An 18811-nucleotide genomic window follows, 5' to 3' on the forward strand; every position below is an offset into this window, starting at 1 on the left:
TGGTTGTGCTTCCTAGAACGGAAGTGGCTGTGCCAGTGTGGTAAAGCGATTTCAGTTTGTTTTTTCTCTCTACTCTGCCTTATTCCCACTTGCTGATCCAGTTACAGTGAAGTCCCCCACTGAAATCATTCAAGCATGCCAGAATGTAAATTTTAATCTTCACAGTGCTTGCTGACCAAAATGAGAGACTCCTTTTGCCCTGCACTGTTCTTGTGAATCTCGGATGTATATGTGTCCCAATGTAGTTAATGGTGAGGGAGAAGCCCCCTGTTCATGTACAAAGACTGCCCAGTTATCATTTACAAGGAAAGCAGGTTTCTGCCTTAGCTCTGATTCAGCTGAGTTGAATTAATGCTCCACATTTTGTGGATTATAGCAAGGCTATCACACAGCAACAGCGAGATACGAGGGCACATTTTAACTGTGCTCAAGCATGCCCAGGTTGTGATTTTCTCTCCACCACGCAACCACCGTTATAGCTGTTTATCTAAGGTATATACAGAAACAGAACTTGTAAAGACATAGTTTGTCTGCCTGGGAGAAAAGGAAATAACGTTTTGTGCTCTTGCTTCAGGAGATCTAATCGCATCTGAGAACCCAGAAAAGCACAAACCGAGTTTCCCGCATTGATTCCATCAGTCTGATAAGGCTGTGCCTATTACTCCTTAGCAGTGTGCAGCAGATGTGTAGGCTAGAGACCTGGAATGCTGATGGAGAGGAGAATGTACCATCTGATTGTTTGGGTGCTTTTTTTCATAGGGTGTAGAAAAAGCCAATCATTGTTCCATTATTAGGCATTCTCTTCTGCACAGCTATTATCTTGGTGAATAATGAAAAATGTAAACCCCGCAAATGAATGAGAACATGCTTGTCTGAAAAACATTTTGAAGCAAATGTGTAAAATGAATGCCATTCTGTTCTCAGCAATGCTGTGTGGGTGGTTGTTTTCTCACAGTGCAATCTTACTTCTAAGTCTGCTCAAAAGTAGGCAAAGGTAAGGTAAGGTAAAGGACCCCTGGATGCTTAAGTCCAGCCAAAGGCAACTGTGGGGCGAGGCGCTCATCTTGCTTCAGGCCGAGGGAGCCAGCGTTTGTCCATAGGCAGCAAAAGTAAGCACCCTTGAATTCAATAGGACCTACTCCCAGGAAAGTGGGTAAAGGATTGCAGACTTGATCTCTCAAAGAACAAAGTAAAATATGTTGTCAGTGAAAGGTCCTTATTTGAAACAAGGCTCCTTGTCAGATATCTATATATCACAAATCTGGAACTTTAAGTACAGCAGAGAAAGTCTAGTTTATTCTTTGATAGCACGGCTATGAACATTATCTTCAGTCAATGTGTTGGGAGCTCTCAATGAAAAACAATACTTTTTTTGCAGTCGCCAGGAATTAGCAAGGCAATACTTGTTTAATTATAAAACATATGCCTGCTTTGTTAGTTTCCATCTGTCTCTTTGCTGATTTGCAATTAAATGACCAGAAGAAAAAGATGTGCCCTGAGGCTATGGGGGGAGGGGATGACTCATCTCTAATGGTTACACTTTATACTTTGTTTTTGTGCATGTGTGTATGTGAGGTCTTATTCACAATCTTCTTCTTTCTGCTTGCATCTTTGAAAAGTATTTGGGGATGCAAGCACAAAATGGCTAAAGAGAGGGTGGGGTAAATGTAAATAAGGCAACTGAAAATCAGCAACACACACACATTTCAGTTTAAACCATGCTAACTTCTCCATTGATACTACGCCATATGCTTCCAAAACAAATCAAAAATCTGCAAATCAGGCAGAGTGTTCATATTTGATAATGATGATATTGATTTTTAATCAGCATTGAAACGCCTCCTTTCACTCATTTTGCTAGATCACACAAAATGCTTTGCCAGACCTTCACTTACCAAGCCGCTGTGAATGTGTGGACTCATACTTACTGAGGAGAGAACTTAGCCATGATTCCCAGTTCGAGCAACATGCTAAACCAAACTTTGGCTTAATTTAGGTCACATTCACACTATACATTTAAAGCAATATTATACCACTTTAAATGGTAAGATTTTCCCTAAGGAATCATGGGAGCTGTAGTTTGTCAAGGGTTCTGAGAGTTGTTAGGAGACCTTTCCCCCTCTCATAGAGCTACAATTTCAAAAGTTGTTTGAACCCACTTCCCAGGGGACTCCTGAGATATAAAGGCTCAGGCAGCCCTCTTAAAGTATCCTTGGCCTAAGTTGTTTAGGACTCCAATAACTCTTTTGGCAATGTGTAAACAGACCCTGGTACCTTAGTTCACTTAAAGGAAAATGTTGAGGTCAAATTGGTGTTTCCTCAGGGATTTTGTAGGAAGCAAAAAGAGTTTTGTTGCAGACTGGTTAAATTTTTCAGGGACATTTCAGCTTTTTTACTGGTTCTTGGGGGGGGGGGGCATTTCCAATTCTTTACCATACTACTCCCGGTAGTGGTGCGACTGTATGCAGCAACATGAATTTATTGCTATTTTAATTTTTTTTAAATGATTTGATTGCAAAAAGAGTTAAATACAGTGTTTTAAATGACAGTACTTTTTTATTGATTTGTGTTTCATAAACAGTTAAATACTGTGCTTTAAAATGACTGTGGAAAGGTTTGCATTCTTCTAATATAGTTTGAGAGGCTCCGGAGGTCCATGAAACCTCAAACCCTCTTGATTTACCTACATCCAATAAAGACATGGTGTAACTCTAGCTATGGAGATAGATATCGTGGTAGCAATCTATCCAATCCCTTTCATCTGTCATTGTTCTTTCTTTATCTGTCTGTCTACAAAAGCTGTGGCTGGAGGAAGAGTCTTTCATATCCTCTGTAATTCTGGACACAGGAAAATATAGGTATATCTAGTGTAAAGAAAGGTAGTTGACTGACATTTAATCTTCATGAAGACTGACACGAAGGGGAGAGCTAACCTTCTGCAGTATTTCTAGTTTGATATTCTGTGGCGCTTTTATTGATCATCTCCGGCGTCGGTCACTGCCTATAACGATAACTGCTTCAGAGGCAGAAAAGAGGAGATTGAATAAGGCCTTCAGGACTGTCAGCTTCTTACTGATAGATCTGTCAATAGTTACTGCTCCCTCATCCTTTTACCACTGTGAGAACTGTTTGTCTTGGGCATCTTGGAGACTCTTGCATATTGACGCTAGAGTTTAAAGCCAGCGGGGTGAGCTTTTCCCTGTGAATCACTGTGATTTTCCCCTTTAAAGAACAGAATGGTTGTTGTTGTTGTTTTAAGATTCTAACAAAGGAGAATGATGAGGCTGTCTGAAAATTAGTTCATTCCCAGCAGTTTAGTTCAGTGAAAGGAATTACCATACTGATGTAAGAAGCTGAAGTTGATTATGAGATCACAGAGCAGGAGATTTATGGTTAACTTACTTGGGTTCATTGAAATGGGTCTGTGATGTCAGCTCACTTCCGAATTGCAATCCCTGTGCATAATTCTCAAACCAACCAAAGGAAATTATGAGTTCATAATTGAATCTGGATTCCACTCATGGTTAGTGGTAGTCATTGTGAAGGGTAACAGATGTTCATCCTATGTTTATCGATGCCCCTCGCTCTGCAGCCTACCTGTAGTTATGACTCCATCCAATGATGGTACCCTATCTATCCATGCTGGTCAGGCTATCCTGAGCTATCCTGGGAGCAAAATGCAGAAAAGAGGATTCATTAACAGTACAGTGGTACCTCGGGTTAAGAACTTAATTTGTTCCAGAGGTCCATTCTTAATCTGAAACTGTTCTTAACATGAGGTACCACTTTAGCTAATGGGGCCTCCCGCTGCCACTGCGCTGCTGCTGCACGATTTCTCTTCTCATCCTGAAGCAAAGTTCTTAACCCGAGGTACTATTTATGGGTTAGCGGAGTGTGTAACCTGAAGCATCTATAACCTGATGCATCTGTAACCCGAGGTACCACTGTAAATAGCACACTGTCTTCACTGTGGTTGCAGCCAAAGTTAAACAAACCCTCCTGCTAGTGTCATTGCTCTCATTGGATGATTTTGGCTTCTGTAAGATATTTTACACCTGTATTACCTGAGATGGGTTTTATGGATGCAGTCTCAGTGGATAAAGAAGGATGTAGTTCAGGAATCTGCTTTGCATGCGGAAGGTTCCTGGTTTCAATCCTCAGAATTTCTAGATAGGACTGGGAAAGATTAAACGATACTGAGCAATATGGGCTCAGTATAAGACAGCTTCCCTTGGCCCAGTTAGCTTGGGCTGGATTCAATTGTCCCATCACACTCCATGCCCCATGCACTCCCCCACCTCCCCCAAATCCATTTTGAAAGGTCAGAACAGTGTGTGTCGGGAGAAGCATAAATGATTGCACTGATAGAACAATATTCTTTTTGCTACATTGAATTCTACGCATCAGCTCCAGAGACCTTAACCAGCATTATTCTCAGTTGATTCAGGAAAGGCCCACAGTAGACTTCCATAGGTGTATAAGTAACCCACATGATCTTAGTCTCATTCTTCTCAGTTTCTATTAAATCATTGTTTTTGAGTGTTCGGCTAGGCCAAATTTGTAATCAGTAGGCATCAATCTTGCATATAATGCCACCTAGACTATGGTTTAAGATTAAAATTTGCATTTAACGGTAATTCCTCATATGGTAGAATAATATAATCTTCAGCCATGAGATCTTTGATGGTGAACAGAGATTAACCCAAACATACCACATAAATGGCCTTTTACCTGTAAGTCAGTCAGCTACTCCATACAGCAAAAAGATAAGTGTTTTGATCAATGTTAAACAACTTAATACAACCCTGCAAAGCCATCGTACTCCTGTTATCATTATTACAGAAACACTTACATTATTAAGATACTGAGAAATCAATGCTGCTCAGCAAGGAAGAGGCCACATGTAGAAGTATTCCAGATGTACACATCGAATCCATCTAAACAGGTACATCTCATTGTCACCAGTATTGTAACTGTGTGTTAATAGAGCCTGCTGTTGGGAAAAATTGAATGCGCCCGCTTGAAAGGATAGCTGCAGTTTTGTCATAATGATTCCCCCGAAAACTGTCTTAAAATCAGCTATATCTTTTATTCGAAACACTCATAGGGCAATCTTCTAAGAATATGTATCATTCATGTAAGGATTGCCATCTCTATTTTCTTCTTGTAGTGAAAGCTGAAAAACAGCTTTCAAGTTCAGATTCAATTTTATTTAACAGCTTGTTAATGTTTCCCTTCCAACTTCTTTTCTTGCAGATGATGACTTTTTTCATGAGCTCCCAGAAACCTTCCCTTCGGATCCTCCAGAGCCACTTCCTCACTTCCTCATTGAGCCTGAAGAGGCCTACATCGTGAAGAACAAACCTGTGAACCTGTACTGTAAAGCTAGCCCTGCCACCCAGATCTACTTCAAATGCAACAGTGAATGGGTCCACCAGAAAGACCATGTAGTAGATGAAAGAGTTGATGAAACATCTGGTGAGTTGTTATTGTTTTGAGAAAATGTACTAATGGCTATGTTGGATAAATTATTTAAAATATAATTGCATAAATAATCTCTCTTTACTGTACTGCTGGAAAAACAAAACATCTCCTGAGTTGTGCTTCATCATAACTTGGTGGTGAAAACAGACAGCAGGGGAAATCCTAAAATCTGATACCATGACACACCATGACATACAGGTAATGTTAGCTCTCAACAAGTATTGATGAGTAAGAAGAATAGGATACAGAATGCTGACCCTATTATAACCTAATCTCTATGGTTTATCTGGTAGAATTAAAATGCAGTCATCATATATGCATCAGGCAAAAATCAGATGCATGCAAAAGGATTTCCTTGACATAAAATGTGGATTTTTATCAGCCTAGTGTACATGTCATTTCTGCATATGTGTGTGTGTGTGAACAGGATAGTGATCATGGCATAAATCTTGGGCATTCATGGGTCTGACCTTCATTTATTGGTCTATGCCAAACAGACTACGTACAAAGACTTGAGTCAAGCAAATCTATATACCCAGTTTTCTCATGTACAGAACATGTATTTAAAGAGATTGCTCTCACATGTTCAATAAACATACGGAGGTTAGGCACACCATAGTGTGAAACTTGCCACAGTAATTGAGTTCTTCCCACACACTTTGGGAAAAATTGCTACTGTACTGGGTTACATGTGGTTTGATTCAAGTGTGCAGTTTGAGACTGAATGCACAGACAGACATTACGTTCCACGTCCATTCAGGATGATGAATGCATGCACAACATAACAACTGCATAGGGCTCAAGGCTCCCATTGACTTCATTGACCACATTTAATATCTTGAAAAAATCTAAGAGACTTAGAAAACATCCCATGGGCCATAAACATATTTGTGTCAATGATATGATTCCTCTTGTCTTGAAAGATTAGTAATCAATATACTTTGGGTCACATACAAGATAGAGAGAAGTGGAGCTTAGTGCTGTCTGACAGCAATGAAAAATAACTGGCTAGCAAGGAAGGTGATTTCTTTCATAAGGGAATTGTACCAGCACTTGGCCTAATTACTCAGAAAAAATAATTCCACCAGATGCCTTGGAAGTCTCATGTGAATTGGGCTTTATTTGTTTCAGCTCATTTATTTGCACAGTTTTTTATATATATATATAAAAAAATGCACTTTTAACAGTGCAGTGCTGTGCACAATTTGAGAATAGGAAAGCAATGAGGTGTTGCAGTGGGACAATCACTTAAGTTAAACTGGTGCAGGGAAAACCCAATACCTAGGTTTTTAGATGTAGAAGAAACAGATAAATTAGCACAACTGCAATGGTTAGGAAATTGTCTTATTCATTCATGCACACATGCACGCACACATATCTAGACCTGGTTTGCCCATCGCAGCAGACCAAGCTTTGGCTTACCAGGACCATGCAAATATTCTGGCTCCATAGAGGAGCTAACAACCCCTGCTGTTCTCATTTTAGCACAGCAACACAACCCAGCCAAGGTTTGGCATAGCATGCTGTGTGAACCCCAGATCCTGGCTGAAGTCTTTCCTCTGTAACCACAATCTATAGCCATGATTTGTCCTATGCTTACAGATCATGTTTAACCATGATCCAGGTTGGGATGACATGCCATATGGTGCTGTGCTAGAAGGACTGGGGAAAGGAGCAAAGCAGGTGCCTATTCCTCTCTGGGAGCTCGCCATGTTTGTGCAATTTTTGGAAAACATAGTTTTGTTTACCATGATGTGCAAATAAGGCCATAGAGAAAGAAAGAGAGAGTTGGATGGATAGGCATGGATATACACAAATGCACACATATTAATTCCATGTTGGTATTTAGATGCAAGGCCCAGGTGGTCCTAGTTACTAATAAGTGTAAAAATCCTGTTCTTCTATGCAAATTCAAGTAGTTTCCCTCTTCTCGATCCAAATCCAAGAGGTTTTGCCTATTTAATATAACTCAGCAGTGCTGTGCTGTACATAACAGCCTTTTTGGCTGTGCCACAATTGAAAGCAAAGCAATAAATCAAGATTATGCAGCATTTTAGGGTGCTTGTAGATGCTGTTTTATTTATTTTTCTCAATGATGCTGAAGTTCTTAATAAACCGGCTTGTAAATAGCTGTCTAACCTCCCATAGGTGTTTACCAGTGAAAGAAGATTAAATTCACATTTCTCCTTCCTGTTGGTATATCTGCATCAACGCTCAAGAAACAGGAAGCAAAGCTCATCTTAAATTGCTTCTGAAATGCCAGTTTTGAACCAGATTTTCTTCTAAGTCCTCCAATAGCAAGCAATGACAAGGGAAACAAGACAAGCAAGTAGTAAAATGCATGTGTGAATGGCAAAATCTGATCATGCATTCTATCCTAAAAGGCAGGTGTTAGCCAGAGATTACAGGGATGAAGGACCAGGAATGTGAAATAAAGGTATAATGTTCAAATGTACTTGGCACAGCAACTTATCTGGGATTGTAAAAGGTAAAGAGATAAGGAGAGAGAAAGAGAGAGAAATCCGCTAAGGGCTGTAAAGGATTACATGTTCATGAACTCAGAAGCACTGTAAGGGCCAAGCCAGATGAAATTGGTGCAGTAGCTTGTGTATATTCCTGTGTGTGTCAGAGTGTATCTGAAAGAGAAAGAGAGGGAGAAATCGAGAATGAAAGAATGAGCGTATTTTGTCACTGATCAATACAGCAGCAGAGCTGTATATTCTATTTCAGCTATGACTGACGATGCAGAAGTTCTGGAGAGAGTGTGCCTTAGTTATCCCAATTCCCATTGAGAATAACTAGAAATATATGTCCTTTGAGGCCCAATTATTTTAACAAAAAGAATCTTATACCCACTTGCTGACTAAAGGTTGAAAGTTAATATCAATATAAGTCTTGTAAAGTGCAGTGCTTAAAAGTATGCCTGAGTATATTAGACCAGACTGTGTTCCATGGGTATCCTCCAGAGTATTGACCTTTAGTGTTAAAACATCTTGTTACTAGAAGTGCAACTGGAGAGGTTGGGCAAGTTATCTTGCAAGATTTGCCCAGCTTTAGCTTGCTCCGCATTGCCCTCTGACATTAATGAAGCAAAGTTCACCACTTATCTGACCCATACTTCCTTTCACCTTCTCCAACAGGACTTAGAGCCAGCAGACCCTCCATGTATGTAGCTGCTTTTGCAGCTTTGATGATGACTCGATAAACCAATGTGGAAGCATAGATTATTTTGCAATCATTATAAATTAATCAAAAGAGAGAGAAAAACCCCTGATCGTCTCTCCTTCCTGACTGTTATTTTCTTTCTTTCGGCATGTTAGATACACTTAACTTCATTTTTAAAAAATGCATTTATTGTAGCGGTGCATATTTTGTGCCAACTAGTTCTGTGCTGCAGCCAATTAACTAATCCGGTTGCTTAAAATGGACTTCAGCATCTCAGATTTGCATAGTAGCCAAAGACATTTTTCTGCCTGAAGCAGAGCCCCAATAGTTTGCCACCATGCTAGGGGCGCTCTAAGAAGCCTTGCTGCATCTTTCACCAATTCCTGTCTTCATTTTATCAGCTCAAGCAAGTTGCTTCCACTCTCACCCTGTTAATACTTCCTAAAACAGGAAGACCCAGCTTGGCAGGCTACTTGGCAGCTCAGTCTTGTTTGTGCTTTGAATTTTGTGATAGTCTTGACTCTTAAGAATATTGTTTAAGGACATCCTAGTCAGAACTACTTGATGATACAGTGTTGTTGTTGTTGTTATTTAAATTTACACCCCACATTTCCTCCCATAGGAGCCCAGGGCAGCCAGCAGACAAATTACAAAACAATTAAAATATCTATAAACAGTTCTAACACAGATGGAGACTGGGAAAAGTCTCTACTTAAGAGATCAAGGTCCTCAGTAGTCATTGAAAAGACAGTATTTAACAGGAGGGGGTTAATTCCAGAGGTATGGTGCCACATCACTAAAGACCCAATATCTATATTGTGTGGAAAACATCTCCTGATATGATGGTTTCTGCAAGAGGCCTGCAAAGGGCTCCATTCGGTATATAAGGATTAAGACCATTTTTCAAGTTTGTAGCTCATTAGCAGCTAGTGCAGTTCATTCACCAGTGGAATAACATTGTGTCGATATCTTGCCACAGTGAACAGTTATCCCGGCACATTTTGCATTAGCTGAAGCTACCAGACCAACCTCAAGGACTGCCCCACATGAAGCTCATTGCAGCAATACCACCTGAAGGTTACCAAGGCATGGACAACTACAGTTCTTGTGCTTTTAGAGATGATATTGTCTTTGGAGCAATGGCCAGACCAAACACATCTGCTGAATACACAAAAAAGTCTGTAAAACCTTACTAAGGCTAAGGATTAGAAGAAACTCTTCAGTTGTGAGATGATCAGATAACTGCATCAATGCAGTTTTAAGTCAGCCGAGGTTAAACACATAATCAACAGGGCAATAGAAAATAGAAAGTTTTTGGTCAGGAAGCTTAAGTGCATCTGCCAGAATTGCAGGCTGCATGAGCAATAATGCCAAATGCTAGACAAAGATGTTCAAAAACTCTTGCAGTATACATGGTGCAGAATGTATATCCCATTTGTCTTGTCACTGGGTAGCTGTATTTCACAACACTGCTATAATTCTCCAGTAACATCATAGCCATAAAATATGGAATGTGGCTTTTCCTACTCAATATGAAGTATCCATGCAGTTTTTCCCTTTTATCATATTTGACATTTAGATTGCTGTCATTTTAAGTGTCTCTCAGGCTTCCCTTCTCCTTCCTTCACATATTTTCTGCTGGCTATTTGAGAACAGAGAGGCTCATAAGCAGCATTATTAAAAGCATGACTTTGCAGCTTCTAAATCAAGCTTTTTTTTAAAAAAAAGAAAAGAAAAGGCCCAGGCCTTCAGTGGATGAAGAACAAACACAAGGCAGCAAGTCCCTTGTGGCCATATTTACCAGAAGAGCAAAACTTCCCATTTTACATTTGAAAACAAAAAAAACAAGCACCTTAAATGGAAAAAAGTAGCACACTGTCAGGGAACTGCCATCGGAGCCCAGGGTGGTGGCAAGGCTCCCAGACGCTGGAGAGGGAACCAGCAGGGAGAGAGGGAGAGCTTCCACTGAGGAAGTAGAGGAGGAGGAGGCGTCGGAGGGAAGACTCAGAGACGCTTCCAGCGAGACCAGCGGAGAGAGCTCAGGACCTCCCATTGGGACGCCCACTCTGTGCAGAAAGCTGTTGTGCAGGGAAGCTAGGCGGAGACTCTCGGTCAAGGAGCTTTTATGTTGGAAGAAATTCAGGAAACGCCCACTGACGGATTCTGCCAGCGATTAAGACAGCCACAAAGTAAGGGCTGTCCGGTCAGGGAAAGTTTTAGCCAACTACTCAGCTGGGAGCGGTGTGGCGCTTACGCACAAGCAACCCCTTATCCCATTACACACACGTTGAAGCTTCAGAATAGCACAGATATTGGTAGGTTACAAGTAATCCAAAATGCCAGATATTTCAGATGTTTATAATTTTCATAATTTGCTAATGCAATGTCTTCAGGGAAGCTTCCTGACCTTTCAGTTTGGTGTTACTCAGCCAGAAACATGGGAGTACTAGAATTACCATTCCCTAATCAATGATGCTATTGTATGAAATCCCCCTTCATCATCATTTCTAGGACACACTATCCACTGGTGCTGGTACTGACTTTGTTTTGTACCTTAGTAGATAAATTTGTGTTAGGTAAATGTACTGATTTTCCAGAGACCAACAAATTATGACTGCACAGAAACACGCAAGCCCGAAGTTAGGTTTCAGATTTGGACTCCAGCATCTCTTCACCACGCGGGTGGCACTGTGGGTTAAACCACAGAGTCTAGGACTTGCTGATCAGAAGGTCGGTGGTTCGAATCCCTGTGGCGGGGTGAGCTCCCATTGCTCAGTCCCTGCTCCTGCCAACCTAGCAGTTCGAAAGCACCTCAAAGTGCAAGTAGATAAATAGGTACCGCTCTGGCGGGAAAGTAAACGGCGTTTCCGTGCGCTGATCTGGTTCGCCAGAAGTGGCTTAGTCATGCTGGCCACATGACCCGGAAGCTCTACGCCGGCTCCCTCAGCCAATAAAGCGAGATGAGCGCCACAACCCCAGAGCCAGCCACAACTGGACCTAACGGTCAGGGGTCCCTTTACCTTTACCCCTTCCTCACTACTCTACAGCAGGAGCATGGCATTAGCAACAGCATTTAAAAAATTGTAATCTAGAGGTAACCTAAATTGGCAAGCTTTTTCCGGTATTATCTTCGCGCCATCATATGTGAACTCAGAATTTTGCAGTTCCCCACTGTAGCATCTCTCAACCCAGATGGGAGGCAGAGACAGAGGTAGGCTGAAGAGGAGTGGCTGGATCCTTGGTAACTGAGGGTGACTCTTGGAACTGCCTGAGGTATCAGCCCTCAGTAGGAATCTTTTCGTGGCTGTGGGGTGGAGTCCAAACAGGCCATGTGAAGGCTGGGGCATCAAGGCTGCAATGATCAAAGCTTCAAAAAGTCAGAGGCAGGGTCCATACAGAGTAAGCCCATCAGTGTCTGAGGCAGTGGTAGTGATGACAGGTACAGTCAAAAGGTCAACATCCATATGAAGCTGGATTAGGCAAGGCAAGGATCACATGTCTGCTGCTGCTGTTACTTCTCCTTGTAACAATGCATTGCTCAGTTGCTCAGGCAAGGCTTTATTGACCTCCAAGAACCATGGTTGACCTGTGGGCTCTGGAATTCATAGACTTTTGCAGGAGTGGCAGACCACTGATGGTGCAGGGGTTAAGGCTCCAAGTCCTGATGATTTGAGATATATGCACCCCTGCTGCATTACAATGAAACATGGGGAATATGACCACATCAGATTTAGGAGCTGTGAGATGAGCTGTATAGTAGGAAGGTAAAATTGGGAAAAGGCTATGAGGTGGCCCCTGCCCAGAACAACTTGTATAAGTTGCCCTAGGAATGTGCATCCACGGCAAGGATGTCATATAATACAGCCTTCAATTTCCTTTTCATTTATAAAAAAAACTAGCAAATCAACTGAAGCCTGTTCTTAACTTGCACTGGTAGTGTGGGAGCTATTCCTTCCTATGCTGAAAAGCCTCATATCGTGTGAGATATGTCTGCTCCTCATGCCAGTATTGCCCTTCCTGGAAACTGGGACAATGCTGGTACAGGGGAGAGCCACAGAACATACTCCTTTCTGGAGAATATACTCAGTCTGGAGCTGTTTATGTTTCTTTGGAAACATGGGAAGGGCCTATGCTGTGGTGGGGCCCATGCCATCAATGTAATACTAGGAGGGCCCTCAAGAGAAGTAAATCTGAATACTGATTAACATATCCTCTGGATAGGTTCTGGATTCTTACAATAAAATGTGGGCATTCTTTTACCACTCAATACAGACACATACCTCTTACTGCATAGTTGCTCACAAGTTGGTTAGAACCAAATAAATAAATCCTCATTACTCCAGTTCCTGAGTAGCATATTATCATTGACCACTGAGTAAAGGATAGCCTTCATCATTAAAATGTAGACTTGTCTAGCCTTTTTAGATGCCTGCAAAGACTGTCACAGTCTGGTATGCCCCTTCATCGGTCCTCCTTTTTCTTTTTTAAAGGTACAGGGTTTTTTTTAAGCACCCTGGGCTATCTGTACACCTACATGCGTAAGGTACACACATCCTAAATTAAGAACTTGGCCAATTGCAGACTGCTTCACCATAAGGCTAGCTGTGAATAGAACAAGCACTGAAATTAACAGAGTTGTCAGAATGATAAATGAGGGACAGAGCTGGATAAGCTCACTCCATTCCAGATCTTTCCATTGACCCACTGTCACAGCAATCTCCAAGCAGGACTGAAAGTGTCTAATTCCCATTGACTTCAATATAGATTTTCCAGTAAGTAACCAGCAGGGTTATTGATGCTAGGAAAGGCCTAGATTTTGTGCCATCCCAGTGGAGTCGGTAGGGATTTAATGGCGTGTGTACACAAAGGTGATGCATTTTATTTCACATGTCCAGGTGGAGATTTTCAGAAGATAATTGAACTTGGCCACTACCTTTTCACACTTCTGTTCTGCTGACAACTTGTTTCCCTTTCGAGAGATGTTGCCCCTTGATGGTCAGAAGGTGCATTAAACACTCCTGACTGCTCAGAGACCTGAATGTGCTTAAAATGTGGGAGTAGGTGTTAAATTCCCAGAGCCGCTGTCTGTCTGGAAAAAGTCACTTTTCTTGACAGTGCCCTGGAAAAGAGCTGGGGAGGAGAGAAACCTTTGAGATCGGTTGCTTTCCTTTCCTTTCTTTTTCTTTTCCTTTTTGTGTGTGTGTGAAAAATGTCAAGCTTCAAAGTTAGCTGTAAAATTTGATCCCTAACTGACAACAGAAAGGGGGGAGGGGTAGAGTAGTGACTTTAGACATCTACCCTTGTCCTGCTCCTCTGCACTTTATGAACTAAGAAAAATCAAAAACAAGCCTTCAGCAAGGCTCCCTAGTGACCCCTTGTGTCATTTTGCCGATTGTACTTATTCCCACAGTCTCCGACAGTCACTGAACTGTGACACAGCATCAAGATCACGGGAATAAGGCATTTCCACACACACACACACACACACCCTCATCAAAACAGTATCTCTAAAAGTATGTAGTATAGATGAATTTTTAAAAATAGAAACCTTTTGTTTTCAGAATAATATTTATTTGACTTCATTTGTACCTTGGTTGCACTAGCAGGATGCAACCATATTGTGCAATGTTTTCTTTTGGTCCCAAATGGCTAGATAGAAGTGCTGTTTTTCTTTTCTCTCTCTCTTTTCACTCTGATTTTCTCAGCTTCTTTTAACAAGTACTAAACGGCCATTATGCTTTCTCAGTGCACATTGAGATTCATCTGCCAGCTCTAAACTGCCTCAGAGTGCTTCAGTTTTGCATGAGCACTAAACTGGGACTGGGAAGGATTACCCAGTGCTGAAGGGCTAGATCATTAGAAAAGGGCATGCAAATCCACTGAACCAGGGATGAGAGAGTGCACAGATTTTTCTTTGCGAAGTCTGAACTGCAGTTTATGTAAATCATTAACCTCTGGCAGACTCCCCCCCCCCCCCAGCTTCCTTCCTCCTTTCCTCTTTTTCTTTCTCTGTCATTTACATGTGGAAATAGACGAAGCCACTCTGGGCTTTCTGTCAAGTGCAAGAATAACTGGTGCCATCACTCTTTGCCACATTTCTCAGCTTGGACCTGGCCTTCCCGTGCTCTTTTTCACTTGTACAGTACCAGTCCTTCAAAGCACTGCTAAGGGATCCCTGCATGTGACAATAAAGAGCTACTGAATGACAGGAAGCACAGAGCAGCACAGACAGCTTGTCACAAATGTATTTATGCTTATGAACCGGAGCCTATCTTATTTTAGAAATTATTAAACTCAAGTGTCACTGGAAAGGCATGGGGGCTAAGGCTAGAATCCCACTGACAGTCACTTACTAGGGAAGAAGCCCATCTGAAACAGTTGGTATTTTATCCAAGAGTATGCACATGGGATTGCATTGTAGGTGCCCAGGCCATTGCCTGGGCACCTACAATGCAATATACAGGGTGTGTTTATATGATTTAAGCTACAGCCAACCCTTTCCCAAAGGCTTGAGAATGGGTCGTGGTTAATGAAAAACAAAATTCAGAATTAAGTGCAATTAAATCCAGTAGTTCTAAACAGAGCCAGTCTTGCCATTAGGCAAGGTGAGGTGGCCTCAGGCAAAAAAAAAAGTGAACCATTAATTAGCAGAAAATTATTAGTTACTTAATATTATGCACATATCTAAAAACTGTGTGAGTGCAGCATTCTGCCAGAGGCATAAAACATAACAGTTGTTAATTCCCTCTTTACCAAGGCTGTACCAGATGTTGCTGGACAACAGCTCTCATTGACCTTGATCACTGGAAGTTGGAGTCAAACAACACCTGGAGCGCTAAAAGTGCCCTTACCCTACTCTATCAGAATAAGCATGGTTGACCTTTGAAAGATGCTCAGGCTTCTGCTTTAGAAAGTGTCCAAGGGACTATGAGCTCCATACAGCACTGACAAAAAGAACTATAATAAGCAGAGCCTTGCTTTAAGAACATGGTGCATGGATGGTATCATTTAAGGCACTTTGGAGATTCAGTTTGATTCTCACTTGTTCCAGTCCAGGTAAGCGTCTCCATTTCACATCAGTCCCTTGGATATTGACAATGATCTGCCTAAACCTTGCATCGGTCACAGCTAACAAACTGACCTCGTTATAAGCTTACTTAAGGGACTAGATAAAATTCTACCGAAACAGTCGGGGGGGGGGAAGCATATATTTAGAATTGCATATGGAGAACACTGCTGCATCAGAGAACAGCATCCTGTTTCTCACAGTGACTAGTTGGGAACTTCCAGGAAGCTCAACAGAAGAGCTTGATTGAGGGCAATAGATTCTCCTACTGTTCACCACCACCACCACCACCACAACATCTGGCACTTCCACATCTGGAGCTTCCATATAGTTTAGGGATGGGAAGCCTGGAGCCCTCCAGATGTTGAACTATAATTCCCATTGACCACTCTGCCTGGGGCTGATGGGAACTGCAGTTCAACAATAGCTGACTCACCTGGTTTAGCTATTGTGACTATATCTATCTATATCTATCTATCTATCTATCTATCTATCTATCTATCTATCTATCTATCTTCTATCTATCTATCTTCTATCTATCTATCTTCTATCTATCTATCATCTATCTATCTATCTATCTATCTATCTATCATCTATCTATCAATCATCTATCTATCTATCTTTTATCTGTTTGTTGTTTTTTATTATTATTATCATTAATCAATTAAATTTCTATACCACCCTTCATCAGAGGATTACAGGGCGGTTCACAATATAAAAACACAAAAATACATAGCATAGTAACAAACAAAAATTCCTCCCCAGGTTTAAAAGGACGTATATTGTTTAATTAGTCAAAGGCCTGGGGAAAGAGGAATGATTTTACCTGGCACCTAAAAATATGTAAGGAAGGCACCAGGTGAGTCTCCCTGGGGAGAGCATTTTACAAATGGGGAGCCACTGCAGTAATTGCAGGTAGATCCATCCAAGGTAGTAGCCATCTCTACATCCATTGGCCAAAAGGGATGAAGTAAAGGAAGGTTATCAGAAGTGCTTGAAGCATTATAATCAGGATAACTTACCCTGCAAGATACACCAATTTCAAATGTACTATTTGTGCAGAACAGTTTTAAAATAAGACATAAGTTTTATATATGAAAGCATAGTTGTTCCAGTTTTGGGGTTGTAGGTTTTTTTATTATTATTATTATTTTTAAAAAAAGATCAGGTTCTCAGCCTAAAGCAGAGTGAGAGAAAATTCTGCTAATTGGAACCTGATTGATAAGTCTAAGCAAAGCCTTCAGGGCTTTGCCTTAAGCATCTGAGTTTTGAAGGAAAATGTATAAATATATCCCCATTGTACATAGCTCTATAATCATTTTACTGTTACCTGCCCATAAAACCTGGTATGTCAAATATTTGTGTCAGAGGAAACTGCCCCATGGTTATTAACTGATGTACCATTTGAAAGAAGTTGTTTGCAACGTTTACCCACATATTGAATTCGCTAATAAACCATGCTGATATGTTGTGTATGAGGCATATACCTATATAAAATTATCACCTTCCAGATCAGATGCAGATAGCATTTTTCTTTTTCCTAACCAACATCTCCTTCCCTCCCTACTCTTTCTCTCTGTCTCTCTCTGGCATCTATTTATGTTTAACCTATTTATTAATTTTTGATTCGCAAACACTGCAGAGTATGTGCTTTGAAGTATTTGAACAAGAACACTCTATGGCTGCTTGAGGTCCATATTTGAGAATCCTGTAAACATTTCTTTGAAGAACAGGGATTAATTCTACTTAATATCAAAGGCATGTTTGTTTCCTCTCTCTCTCTCTCTCTCTCTCCACACACACACACACACACATTTGTTCAGGTCCCACCATGGGAGCAGCTTCACAAAAAGTATGTTGAGTAGTAAATCGTAGAGAAAGAATCATAGAATCATAGTATTGTAGAGTTGCAAGGGACCCCATGGTTCATCTAGCCCAACCTCCTGCATTGCAGGATAGTTGAACTAGTGATATGTTAATGTTTCAAAAGCGTAATTCCCTTCTGAAAGAGGCTCCCATTTTTCCACTTCATTCTCAGGGCACTTCAGAATTTATTTAGATTTTGCAGGTTGTGATTTCCACTTGATGTTCCCCAGCAATCTGCAGCCTCCCTGACTGCTCATAGGTTTGCTGATCTGAAAAAAAAAGTCCATGTGAGAAGTTACCTCACAATGTCTTTCCCTGAGCTCTAAGTGTGGGAAGCCCAGGAACTGCAGAGTTCAGAGCTGAGATGAACTGTAGAAAGAAAGGAAAGGCAACCACAAAAGCTCTGTGTCCACCACAAAAGATGAACACAACAAAAATTCCACACTTGACTCAGGAGAATTTCCCGGGGATTTTTTTTCTTGCCTTTGATAATTTATTTTCTCACTGATTGATGGAGAGTGGTCAGGAAAAGGATATGGGAGAATTTTTTGACACCACACTAATTCTAACAGCCCAATCCTATACATGTATGCTTAGAAGGAGGTCTTTCTGAGTTCAGTAGGGGTTTCCCTTGCATATGCATAGGTTTGTTGTAGGCAGCCTTGTATCGGGAAGTTCTTTATGTTTGACATTTTATTATGTTTGTATATGTGCTGGAAGCTGCCCAGAGTGGTTGGGGAAACCCAGCCAGATGGTCAGGGTATAAATAATAAAATTAGTAGTATTACTAGTAGTATTACTAGTAGTATTACTAGTAGTATTACTACTATTAGTAGTATTACTAGTAGTATTACTACTAGTAGTAGTAGTGATAGATGAAATCTCTTTCACATCAGTTTGGAATTCAACTTTATAAAAATCAGAAAACAGCTGCTGCTGCTGCTTCTTTCTGAAATAGATACCCCATTTTGCTCCCATCCCATTGTCAAGAGCATGAGTCTTAATGCGCCCCCTCAACACTCTCTCAACTCCCAGTTCCAGGTTGGGTGAGTTTCCCAGAGGCCTCAAGGATGGCAAATAGGACAACCCTTCCCCTCACCGGTGTTTCTCTGATCTCCACACTTGTGCTTCAGACACATGTAAATCTGTTGGATGGCTTCTTGCACTGACCATAAAAGTATCCTCAGGGAAACTATACTCAACCTTCTTTGAAAAGCCACCACCTGACAA

General features: G+C 41.1%; 1 protein-coding gene across 3 annotated transcripts in view; it reads left to right on the forward strand.

Annotated features, from left to right (window-relative positions):
• UNC5C (unc-5 netrin receptor C) overlaps positions 1-18811 on the forward strand; it is a 306008-nt gene that overhangs the window by 178654 nt on the left and 108543 nt on the right. For all 3 annotated transcript variants that reach the window (XM_081876731.1, XM_081876732.1, XM_081876730.1), the window contains exon 2: positions 5257-5478. In XM_081876731.1, coding sequence (XP_081732857.1) covers positions 5257-5478 — 222 coding nt within the window. The remainder of the gene's footprint in view (positions 1-5256; positions 5479-18811) is intronic.

The sequence above is a fragment of the Podarcis erhardii genome, assembly GCF_964252035.2.
Source record: "Podarcis erhardii genome assembly, chromosome: 9".
NCBI lineage: Eukaryota > Metazoa > Chordata > Lepidosauria > Squamata > Lacertidae > Podarcis > Podarcis erhardii.